The 12250-nt window shown below is 40.3% G+C and overlaps 2 protein-coding genes across 3 annotated transcripts in view; one reads left to right on the top strand and one right to left on the bottom strand.

The window, feature by feature from the left end:
* The window catches only part of LOC132362582 (protocadherin gamma-C4), a 189315-nt gene extending 183471 nt beyond the window's left edge, over positions 1-5844 (bottom strand). Inside the window, exon 1 of one of the 2 annotated variants that reach the window (XM_059917320.1) lies at positions 5433-5844. In XM_059917320.1, coding sequence (XP_059773303.1) covers positions 5433-5553 — 121 coding nt within the window. In that variant the 5' untranslated portion in view covers positions 5554-5844. Of the gene's footprint in view, positions 1-4881; positions 5249-5432 lie in introns of those variants that run through there. The other variant, XM_059917321.1, reaches the window with a different exon arrangement.
* TAF7 (TATA-box binding protein associated factor 7) lies at positions 5375-7719 on the top strand. Its single transcript, XM_059917323.1, has one exon. It carries the CDS (start codon positions 6136-6138, stop codon positions 7183-7185), a length of 1050 nt encoding a protein of 349 aa, XP_059773306.1. The 5' UTR covers positions 5375-6135; the 3' UTR covers positions 7186-7719.
* The last annotated feature ends 4531 nt before the right edge of the window (positions 7720-12250 follow it).

Genomic DNA, 12250 nt, shown 5'->3' with positions numbered 1-12250 from the left:
ATAAAATGTCATTGAAATTAATTTCACGTGTTTCCTTTTGGCATTTTAATATGGCTACTAGATAATTTAACATACATATGTGACTTTCACCTGTGGCTCACATTATATTTCTATTGGACAGAGCTGCTCTAGACTACCTGGTTTTTGAGATAACACATTTTCTTATTGTTTAAACCAGTGTAAATTAGATTGGTCTTTTTTTCTATCGAAAGCATCCTATTTGATACAAGAGACTGCTACAATTTAGTTAACCTGCTTTTTACTGATTATATACTGCTGCAACAGTATATAAGTGTATTTTGGGGGGTATTTGCTATTTCCTCACTCCTATAATTTTCAATCTCCAAAATATAAACAAGGCTTCTCCCATCTCTCACATTTTTTTTAACCTCCACAGTATAAGGAACTTGAAAGTTTATTAAAGGGAATTTTCAATCATACAGCATTAGCCCAATTGTGATACTCCTTTATCATAGGTAGGAAGCCCTTTGAGGCTTATTACCACACTGGGGAATTTATTGTTCCCCCAAATCTTTGGTTCACCAGTATCACAGATATTCTATGGAACAACCACAGGAGTGTAATTCTTTTATCAACTCAGAGTGTTTCTATATATCAAGTGGATTTGATTTAAAAAAACAACATTTGACAAAATTCAACACCCATTTATGATAAAAACCCTCCAGAAAGTAGGTATAGAGGGAACTTACCGCAACATAATAAAGGCCATACATGACAAACCCACGGCCAACATCATTCTCAATGGTGAAAAACTGAAACCATTTCCACTAAGATCAGGAACAAGACAAGGTTGTCCACTCTCACCACTATTATTCAACATAGTTTTGGAAGTTTTAGCCACATCAATCAGAGAAAAAAAAAGAAATAAAAGGAATACAAATCAGAAAAGAAAAAGTAAAGCTGTCACTGTTTGCAGATGACATGATACTATGCATAGAGAATACTAAAGATGCTACCAGAAAACTACTAGAGCTAATCAATGAACTTGGTAAAGTAGCAGGATACAAAATTAGTGCACAGAAATCTCTTGCATTCCTATACACTAATGATGAAAAATCTGAAAGAGAAATTAAGGAAACACTCCCATTTGCAACAAAACCATTGCAACAAAAAGAATAAAATACCTAGGAATAAACCTACCTACAGAGACAAAAGACCTATATGCAGAAAACTATGAGACACTGATGAAAGAAATTAAAGATGATACAAACAGATGGAGAGATATACCACGTTCTTGGATAGGAAGAATCAACATTGTGAAAATGACTATACTACCCAAAGCAATCTACAGATTCAGTGCAATCCCTATCAAACTACCAATGGCATTTTTCACAGAACTAGAACAAAAAAATTCACAATTTGTATGGAAACACAAAAGACCCTGAATAGCCAAAGCACTCTTGCGAAAGAAAAATGGAGCTGGAGGAATCAGGCTCCCAGACTTCAGACTATACTACAAAGCTACAGTAATCAAGACAGTATGGTACTGGCACAAAAACAGAAATATAGATCAATGGAACAGGATAGAAAGCCCAGAGATAAACCCACGCACATATGGTCACCTTATCTTTGATAAAGGAGGCAGGAATATACAGTGGAGAAAAGACAGCCTCTTCAATAAGTGGTGCTGGGAAAACTGGACAGCCACATGTAAAAGAATGAAATTAGAACACTCCCTAACACCAGACACAAAAATAAACTCAAAATGGATTGAAGACCTAAATGTAAGGCCAGACACTATCAAACTCTTAGAGGAAAACATAGGCAGAACACTCTATGACATAAATCACAGCAAGATCCTTTTTGACCCACCTCCTAGAGAAATGGAAATAAAAACAAAGATAAACAAATGGGACCTAATGAAACTTAAAAGCTTTTGCACAGCAAAGGAAAACAAAAACAAGAGGAAAAGACAACCCTCAGCATGGGAGAAAATATTTGCAAATGAAGCAACTGACAAAGGATTAATCTCCAAAATTTACAAGCAGCTCATGCAGCTCAATATCAAAAAAACAAACAACCCAATCCAAAAATGGGCAGAAGACCTAAACAGACATTTCTCCAAAGAAGATATACAGATTGCCAACAAACACATGAAAGGATGCTCAACATCACTAATCATTAGAGAAATGCAAATCAAAACTACAATGAGGTATCACCTCACACCAGTCAGAATGGCCATCATCAAAAAATCTACAAACAATAAATGCTGGAGAGGGTGTAGAGAAAAGGGAACCCTCTTGCATCGTTGGTGGGAATGTAAATTGATACAGCCACTATGGGGAACAGTGTGGCGTTTTCTTAAAAAGCTAAAAATAGGAATACCATACAACCCAGCAATGCCACTTACTGGGCATATACCCTGAGAAAACCATAATTCAAAGAGTCATGTACCACAATGTTCATTGCAGCTCTATTTATAATAGCCAGGACATAGAAGCAACCTAAGTGTCCATCAACAGATGAACGGATAAAGATGTGGCACATATATACAATGGAATATTACTCAGCCATAAAAAGAAACGAAATTGAGTTATTTGTAGTGAGTTGGATGGACCTAGAGACTGTCATACAGAGTGAAGTAAGTCAGAAAGAGAAAAATAAACACTGTATGCTAACACATATATATGGAATCTAAAAAAAAAAAAGGTTCTGAAGAACCTAGGGGCAGGACAGGAATAAAGACGCAGACATAGAGAATGGACTTGAGGACACAGGGAGGGGGAAGGGTAAGCTGGGACGAAGTGAGAGAGTGGCATGGACATATATACACTACCAAATGTAAAACAGATAGTGGGAAGCAGCCGCATAGCACAGGGAGATCAGCTCAGTGCTTTGTGACCACCTAGAGGGGTGGGATAGGGAGGGTGGGAGGGAGAGGCAATTGGAAGGAGATATGGGGATATATGTATATGTATAGCTGATTCACTTTGTTATAAAGCAGAAACTAATACACCATTGTAAAGGAATTATACTCCAGTAAAGGTGTTAAAAAAATTAAACAAACTTAAAAATTCAGTTCCCCAGTCAAAACAACAACAACAACAACAACTGGATTTATCAATAGACATTAAGGTAATGGTGATGTGGCAGTGCCCTTAGCTTTAGGATCAATGTAACCACCCCTCAAAAAATAGCATTCAGAAAATGTATTAAACTCAAAAACAGAAAATATGTTTCAGGATTGAAGGAGGTACATACTTTAGGGGAAACTTCAGTTGATCCTTTTAATTATCTCTGACAACCTTCCATTTCAAGGTTTAATAACTAAAATACACGATAATTTTGGCAAATCTGAATTGCCCAGAATTTATCTCAAGTTATTTTCTGTGACAAAGATATTTGAGCATCATAAAGCTCATAGGCAATTAAAATGCAAAGCAATATTTGGATTATTTTCATGTATAAGCATGGCCTCACATTTTATAGGGTTAAATAAAGCATTATGCAAAGGCTAGCATGCTAAACTCACATCTATGAAGTAAGTAAAATCAGGTACAATTAAGGGACAAGCACATTGGAAAAATTTCTTCAAAAAGAGGAAATAGATCATCCTGGAAATTATATATACATCAGCTAATATTCTTCAACACATTACAGAACAAAGAACTAAAGTACAGTTATGTAGAAGAGCATAATTTTCCTTCAAACTTAACATAAAAAACCAAACTGGTGCCAAACCATTTAAATACCACCCCATGATACACAGTAGCACAGTTGACGAAACCAAAGGGGTCACATTCACACACGCTATTTGCAAACCTCTGGCCTCATAACAATTGGCACGGTCCGTGACTGGAGAGGAAATGTATATATAAAGTGGCTCTATCTCATTTTAAGGTGACATACAATGTATTTTCTCTGACAAATTATTATAGGATTTAGATTATATTTATGTTCTTTCTGGATGGATCAATTGTTTCATTCAATTAGCAAATATTTTTTATCTCACACGTTTTGATACTAGGCACTGGGACCGGATGAACACGATATTAGACTCCTGATTATCATGGAGCTTCCAATCTTAGGTGAGGGAGACAATAAGTACATAAAGAAATAAAGTGAATTTTCTAAATGTTAATCACATTTTAAGTGAATTCTCTAAAACAGGTGTTGATATTTTAGAGAACAGAAATTGAAATTTTAAGGACCTTGATAATCTACCAAACTGATCCTATTAATAAATAAATGGAAATGAATAGGAGTAAGTGGAAACTGTTACACAGTTAGACTGAAGCACTATAAATACATGTTGAAGAATACTTGACCACCTAAAGAAGAGGCAAGCAGAAAAGTTATCCAAACAGTAGAGGTGGATTTTTTTAAATTCCAAACTAATTTAAAAATTACTGGCAAATGAGTAGAAGGAAGTAATACTTCAAGTATATTCTACTTTAATCAGACTATTCGTCTTTCAGGCAACTGTCCTAAATGAACACGGGCCTCCAGAAGAACACTACCTTCTCTGTTTACATTTATATCTACGTCAAACACATTAAAAAGAGGAATCACTACTCAGCCATAAAAAGGAACGAAATTGGGTCATCTGTAGAGACGTGGATGGATCTAGAGACTCACACAGAGTGAAGTCAGAAAGAGAAAAACAAATATCATATATTAACGCATATATGTGGAACCTAGAAAAATGGTACAGATGAACCGGTTTGCAGGGCAGAAATTGAGACACAGATGCAAAGGACAAACGTATGGACACCAAGTGGGGGAAGTGGCGGGGGCGGGGATGAACTGGGAGATTGGGATTGACATGTATACACTAACATGTATAAAATGGATGACTAATAAGAACCTGCTATATAAAAAAATAAATTAAATTAAATTAAATAAAAAAAGAGGAATCACCCTTGTTCCCTCAGGGGGTCTTCAAACCCGAAACAGACCGAGTCATGGGCTTCCTACGGACATCTTCATAATCAACAAACACAGAATTATAGTGGTCTGCATGTCCTCACTCCACTGACTTGGGTACTTTAAAATCCACGGTATGGTTAGTTATGAATTCTTTTATCGGCTCCAGATTGAATATAGCCTGTGGAGATGCCGAGATGTTTCCAGAAACAAACACCATTTCCGCACGGACGCCCTATCTCCGGCAATCACCCGGAAGCCTAGGAGGTATCCGGCCCCACAGCGATCCGGTAAAAGCCCTGGCTTAGCGGAGGCGGGCGGGAGAATCTATGTCCTTCTTAGAACCGTTTTCTCTAAATACTTTTAAACCAACAGCTCTTTACGAAACATACTCTTCATCCCGTTAAGGCCAAGTTCTCGCGAGACGACAAGACCCGCCGGAGAGCGTAATCGCGCATTGCGCCTGCGCGCGCTGGGGCAGCCCTCACTTCCGCCCGAGGGGTGTTGCGACTCACAGCAGCTTCCCGTCCTGGGTGGTGACGTACCTGTTTTTTCTCGGCTAGGTCTGCAGCAACGGACGGAGGCCCGCTGAGCTGCGGAGTTGCAGAATCTGGCGTTCGGAGCTGCGGTTCTTGGCGAGATTTCGCGTTGCCGGTCCTGAGCCATTTCACCGATAATCAGCGGATCGCTTTGCCAAGTGCCGGGAAGAACAAAGGAATTCGGAAGGAGACGCTCGGCGCCCGGCCACCTTGCTCTGAGTGCCTTCCTTTTCCGCTCGCGCCTGTCCGGACAAACTGGACTTATAACCGTCACTGGATTGTAAGTACCCGAGGCGAAGAGAGCTCACTACGCCCCGCTTTTTGCGTATCTTTGTTCCAGGAGAGTTTGTGGATTGGAAGTATCTGCTGAGCCTTACTTTCTGTGCCGAAAATCGTTCCGTAGGAGCCGCCATTTGCTTTCCCTGCGTTGTCCTGCAGCGGCATCTAGAGGTTGGAACTTGGTATTGCAGCTAATAGATTTAAATGGACCTGAGTAAGGCAATGTGTCAGTAACGACTGGTATTGTCACAGCATATTTAGAAAGACTTGGGGCTTAATTCAGAATAGACGCTTAGTTGCTGTTCTATCTAGAACTCTTTGTAATTAAAGACTTCAATTTATAAAGAACTGGACTTTCTGTTGAAATAGCTGACATTTTTTAGTGCAACAAGTGGTTATTAGAGAAAAAGTGAGTCACAAAGAAATAAAGATGAGTAAGAGCAAAGATGATGCTCCTCACGAACTAGAGAGCCAGTTTATCTTACGCCTACCTCCGGAGTATGCCTCTACTGTGAGGCGGGCGGTACAGTCTGGTCATGTCAACCTGAAGGACAGACTGACAATTGAGTTACACCCTGATGGGCGTCATGGAATTGTCAGAGTGGACCGGGTCCCACTGGCGTCAAAATTGGTAGATCTGCCATGTGTTATGGAAAGTTTGAAAACCATTGATAAAAAAACCTTTTACAAGACAGCTGATATCTGTCAGATGCTTGTCTCTACAGTTGATGGTGATCTCTATCCTCCTGTTGAGGAACCAGTTGCCTCTGCTGATCCCAAAGCAAGCAAGAAAAAGGATAAGGACAAAGAGAAAAAGTTTATATGGAACCATGGAATTACTCTGCCTCTAAAAAATGTCAGAAAGAGAAGGTTCCGTAAGACAGCAAAGAAGAAGTATATTGAGTCTCCAGATGTGGAAAAAGAAGTAAAGCGGTTGCTGAGCACAGATGCTGAAGCTGTCAGTACCCGTTGGGAAATAATTGCTGAAGATGAAACAAAAGAAACAGAAAATCAAGGCCTTGATATCGCTTCCCCAGGAATGTCTGGCCACAGGCAGGGCCATGACTCATTAGAACATGATGAGCTTCGGGAGATATTCAATGATCTCAGCAGCAGCAGTGAAGATGAAGATGAGACACAGCATCAAGATGAAGAAGATATAAACATCATTGACACTGAGGAAGATCTGGAAAGGCAGCTACAGGACAAGCTAAATGAATCAGATGAACAACACCAAGAAAACGAGGGAACTAATCAGCTGGTTATGGGAATTCAGAAACAGATTGATAACATGAAAGGCAAGCTCCAAGAGACCCAGGACAGGGCAAAGCGACAGGAGGATCTCATCATGAAAGTGGAAAACCTGGCTCTCAAGAACAGATTTCAGGCTGTGCTGGATGAACTGAAACAAAAGGAAGACCGAGAAAAGGAGCAGCTCAGCTCTTTGCAAGAAGAGCTAGAATCACTCCTAGAGAAGTGAAGAGAGTTTTGATACTTAATTTCATTCCTGACAGTGGTCAGCCTTGAAAGAAAAACTTTGTTTTCATCACCTGGACTAGATAGTAAAACTTTGCAGTAGTTCCCAATTTCCTCCACTGCCTTCTATTGGATTTGTCTTGTAGACAAATACAACTGTGAATTTCTATCTCATTTGTCTTTTCGAACCACTTTGGTGGGTGTTTGCCCTGTAGGAAGTAGGAATGTATAGACAGATAAATGTAGGGAAGTTGTAGGATTAGCGGAGTGAACAGTTCAGTTTAGTAATTTATCACAGCTTCACTGCAGGACTTTGCTGCTGTTTCTCCATTTACCAGAAGCTGCCATTGCTACTCTGTGATGCCATCTGAGATAAATTAGTAGAGTCTAGTCTGGTGGCACTGAAGTTTGTTTACATATGTTTTGCCATGCTGTAGCTATTTTCCCAGTTATTCAAAGCAGTTTTCCACATTTTGCATTGCAAATCATTTCATAAAGTTGTTTTAACAAATAAAAGCAAGTAATTTTCACCTAATAATGTGTCTTGCTCTTTTAGGGGTAGTGGGTATAAGATCCTCTTCTGAAGTGGTTTCTTTTTGGGGTTTAATGGACTGACCAATTGGATTCTGTTTTGTAGGAAAAGAAGCAGTTGTGTTAGAATTTAAGAAAAAGAGGAACAGCAGAGGCAAAGAAATGGGGAAATGTCATCTTTGCATTATGTTTCCAATCCACCTGCTCCATTTGGAGGTCAGGAAATAACGTTCTTAAACTATCCTAAACTCTTTTTTTTCAGCCTGATCTCACCACATTCTCTCACTATTTTCAATCTTGAGCTTATTTACATTTTTTTCAAGGAGTTTAATTACTACTCTTTCTCTATAATAGTCTATTGGGATAAATACTATTATGCATCTATCATACCAAAGTCTAAGTTACCTGTTGCTCGTGTCCTCACTAGACTGTAAATTCACTGAGATTAGGTACTTTGCCTTGTTAGTCACTGTAAACTTACTAAAGAAGAGTAAAGAGATTAAAATCACAAGGTCAGGAGATGTGGTGCCTGGGTTTGTATCCTAGTTCAGTGAGCTAGTTGAGATTGATCTTGGGCAAGTAAATTAATCTGTTGGTTTCAGTTTCCTCATCTCTAAAATGGAGGTGATAATATTACCTACCTCAGGGCCCTTGAGTTGTTGGCTATTGAGTTGATACATATAAGGACTTAGAACAATTCCTAGAATAAAAGCAAACTATTATTGCCTGTTTACTAGGGTCTGAACATACAGGGATTAAAAATTTGAAAGACTGATTGAAATGGTAGAAAAGTGTGTGAAGAAACAGCTGCTTTAAATGGGGTTGACTGATTTCAAATTAAAGAATCATTCTAAATCAAAGTTTATAAATTACAGCAGAAACAAAGTTTGCTTCAAGTACATCCGCAGCATAAGCAAACTGAGTCAGTTTACTACTGTAGCTTTGTTTTTTATTTGATTCATTTACAGCTTGGTTTTGCATAAATATTAAAACCTCCATAATGAAGAGTAATTATCTGTTATGTCAACTTCAAAAGAGAAAAACGTAACTGAAGGAGATTGGGATCCATTTCCCTTCATGTAAATCCAGAGTTACCAAAAAAGACTCACTTTTCTCACAGCTCCCTTGCCTGATGAATGTGATGTATAGTTGGGCTACGGTTTTCAATATTTCTGAGTTCATGAATGGAAGTTGAATTTTTTTAATTAGTGTTTTAAAATATTACAAGAAAAAACTCACTGAAAATTTTAAGCAGTGCAGAAATTTTACAAATTCTTAATTTTATTCACTCCCCTATTGTCGGTCACTTAGGTTGTTCCATTTGAAATTTGCTATTACACAGAATGCTGCAATAAGCATGTCAGTGTGGCCTCTGTTTTGCATTATTTCTATAGATTAGGTAAATGGGATCTTTATGTTCACATCTAAATGTCGTAAAGCCTGACATTTTGAATTTGTAGATCAAATGTTAGAGACAAAAAAATTTGGATAAATTGTGACAAATCATGTCTCTGAAGGACTGTCTTGAACTTTGCTTAAACTTTTATTACCTAGTAAGAATTGTGTGAAAACACAGACTAGGAAGACTGCTTACCACACAGCAGGTATATTGGCCTTCTTTCTGTATTTCAAATGCCCAGCTCTTTCACACTACAGAGCTTTACTTATATTACACTTACATTTCCCTTTTCCTGGAACAGTCTCCAGATACTCTCATGGCTAGCTTTTTGTTACTCAGCCCTCAGCTCAAACCTTACTTTCTCTGGTAATCCTATCTGGCTACTCAATCTGATTGCTAGGGAACATGTGATGTGGGTGTGCATCTTGTTAAGGGTGGTGGTCTTCACTGAAAATTTGGAAGTTCCTTTGCTATTATTTTCCATGTATGCGTGGGAGTACATGTGCTCCAAGTCCAGCTGTTTAAATATATTTCATGGAACTTGAGATCTGTGTATTATTGCACAACTATGTCTGATAATTCAATGAAGTTACAGACCATTTCCCTATTAATGCCCTCATGATCCCTGGTGCTGATTACTAACTTGGTTTCTCCAAAACATATACATATATGAATTTAATGCAAAAGCATTTGATGATTTATTGTAGTATCCTGCATCTCTTGTGTTCATAAAAACTCAGTATGTGCTTTTAAAAAATAAACAATGAACCATAGGTAATTAATTGACAGTTTTAAAAAAGCAAAACATTTTTTAAAAACCCTCAAATGTGAGGGACTTCCCTGGTGGTGCAGTGGTTAAGAATCCGCCTGCCAATGCAGGGGACACAGGTTCGAGCCCTGGTCCGGGAAGATCCCACATGCTGTGGAGCAGCTAAGCCCGTGTGCCACAACTACTGAAGCCCGTGCACCTAGAGCCCATGCTCTGCCAAAACAGAAGCCAGCACAATGAGAAGCCCGTGCACCGCAGCAAAGAGTAGCCCCCGCTTGCCGCAACGACAGAAAGCCCGAGCGCAGCAACGAAGACCCAATGCAGCCAAAAATAAATAAATAAATTTTATTTTTAAAAGACCATCAAATGTGATACATTTAAAAATTTTAAATTTAAAAAATTAAAAATTTTTTTTTCTAGTTTAAAATGGCACCTTGTTCTCATGAATCTCTTTTCTCTGTCAAATAGCCTGCTAATATAGTAACCCCCAAGGGCAAGGAAAATAGGAGATGAGACAACAGCGGATGAGAGATGTCAATGTTTTCAGAAGGCCAAAGCAGATGAAGAAACGATAAATTAATTCAGAGATCACAGAAAGTTACATGCTAAATGTCTGCAAGGAGGTATACCAAGGAGAAACAAACCCACTTGATATAGACACTGAGGCTCAGTTTTTGCAGGCAGTTTCCAAGGAAGAGGGAAGGTGTGAGGCTAGAAACAGGATTCATGAATGTCTGTGTTCAGGGACTTCCCTGGCAGTCCAGTGGTTAGGGCTCTGGGCTTCCACTGCAGGGGGCACAGGTTCCATCCCTGGTCTGGGAACTAAGATCCTGCATGCCATGTGGCACAGCCAAAAAAAATAGTAAGATAAAATCTGTGCTCAGAGCTGTTGGATGTCCAGGAGCCCTATCTCACTCAAGCCAGATGACTTTTCCTTACCCATCCCACAAACAGAAAGTTTATTTTCTGGGTAAATTGAACCAAAGAAGGCACAGATGGAGGCTGGGGGCCCATAGCATTGAACAAGGGAATTGTGTGAAAGTCTGTTTTCTGACTGCAGGATGTCAACCCTCTTCTCCCACTTGGTGTCATTAAATCAGTACCCAAGGTAAACACCACCCGCATCCCCCCTCCCCCGCAAACACACACAGACACACACACAGTCAAGATTGGAAGATTATTCTCTGAAGAAACCATGTGGTACCAGAGAAAAGAAATCCAGATACATTTGGGCACTCTCCAAAGAAAAGGCCAAGTCACTATTTACTACAATGAAGTCTACCTGTTGACAAACAGTATCCATGCACAATCTGCTTTTAGGTGCCTCACTTTTAAATATTAACTGATAGCCAAAGAATCAGACAAGGAAAGCTTTCTAAATGAAAGAATCATTTTAGCATACTTTCTGCCCCCTCCACTATTTTGTTTTTACCCCCAAAGTAAAATACCGCCTAGGGCTTAAAATGTAAACTTTAAGAGAATTCGTTCCAACGCTGGGATTATAAGCATCTGGGAGGATAAGTGTGTCTTGACAGCGGTACCCTCACTGATGCCCCAAACTGCATCTTGCCTACTAGGCCTGTAGTCAGTTATATCCAGAACTTCTGCTGCATAAAGCTGCTTGGCTTCTCAGCAAGAACCCCGAGACTCAGCACGCACAGGACGCTGGAGCCACACAGGTCTTTTATATCAAGTTTTTTAGCTGTATATAAATGTTTTCCAATGCGATTGTACAAGGCCTTGACTTACCTCTAGAAGTAACGAGGGCCCTGCGTCCCACCAGCTCGCAGGGCTTCAGGCCAGGATCCCCGGCGATGTTACCACGAAATAGGGGATCTGCCCGCCTCAGGCCTCCCCCGGCGTCCCCTCGGCGAGCAAAGAGCGACACCTGGAGAGGCGCGGCGGCCCGCACCTTTGTGGAGCCGCCATTCCTCTCCGGAGACGATTAAGGGTTTTCTGATCCGAAGGAGCCACCGATTGTCAGGTAAAACCCCCCAAGTGTTTGTTCATTTTCCCTATTTTAAACCTTTGTCTCTGTAGATTGACCCTTTGACCCCAGGCGCGATCAAGCACCTCCCATTTTGTTTTGCCGGGAGTTGGGAGGCGGGGGTCTCTGGCCGAACAGGAAGGCATGTCTTCCTCCGCCGCAGCAGCGCCTAGAGTTTCTGGCCGTAATCGCAGGAATTACGATTATCGGACAGCTTTCTATTGCTGTATTGAGATTCATTAGAAGTGTTTCTCTAGTCTGCCCCGGGGCCCGCGAGCGCTGGGACGGCCGGGCGGCGCGGAGCGAGCGGGCGGGCGGCTGACGGGTTTAGGGCGCAGACGCGGCGGCTGCAGGGTGCCAGGAGAGGCGCGCGCGGGCCCGCG

This window comes from Balaenoptera ricei, chromosome 3 (genome assembly GCF_028023285.1).
Source record: "Balaenoptera ricei isolate mBalRic1 chromosome 3, mBalRic1.hap2, whole genome shotgun sequence".
NCBI lineage: Eukaryota > Metazoa > Chordata > Mammalia > Artiodactyla > Balaenopteridae > Balaenoptera > Balaenoptera ricei.
Note: the sequence above shows the minus strand (reverse complement) of the source record. Positions and strands in the feature narration are given on the sequence as shown.

Excerpts from the sequence above, each read along its gene's own strand:
- TAF7 (XM_059917323.1), top strand. The coding sequence starts at position 6,136 with ATGAGTAAGAGCAAAGATGATGCTCCTCACGAACTAGAGAGCCAGTTT.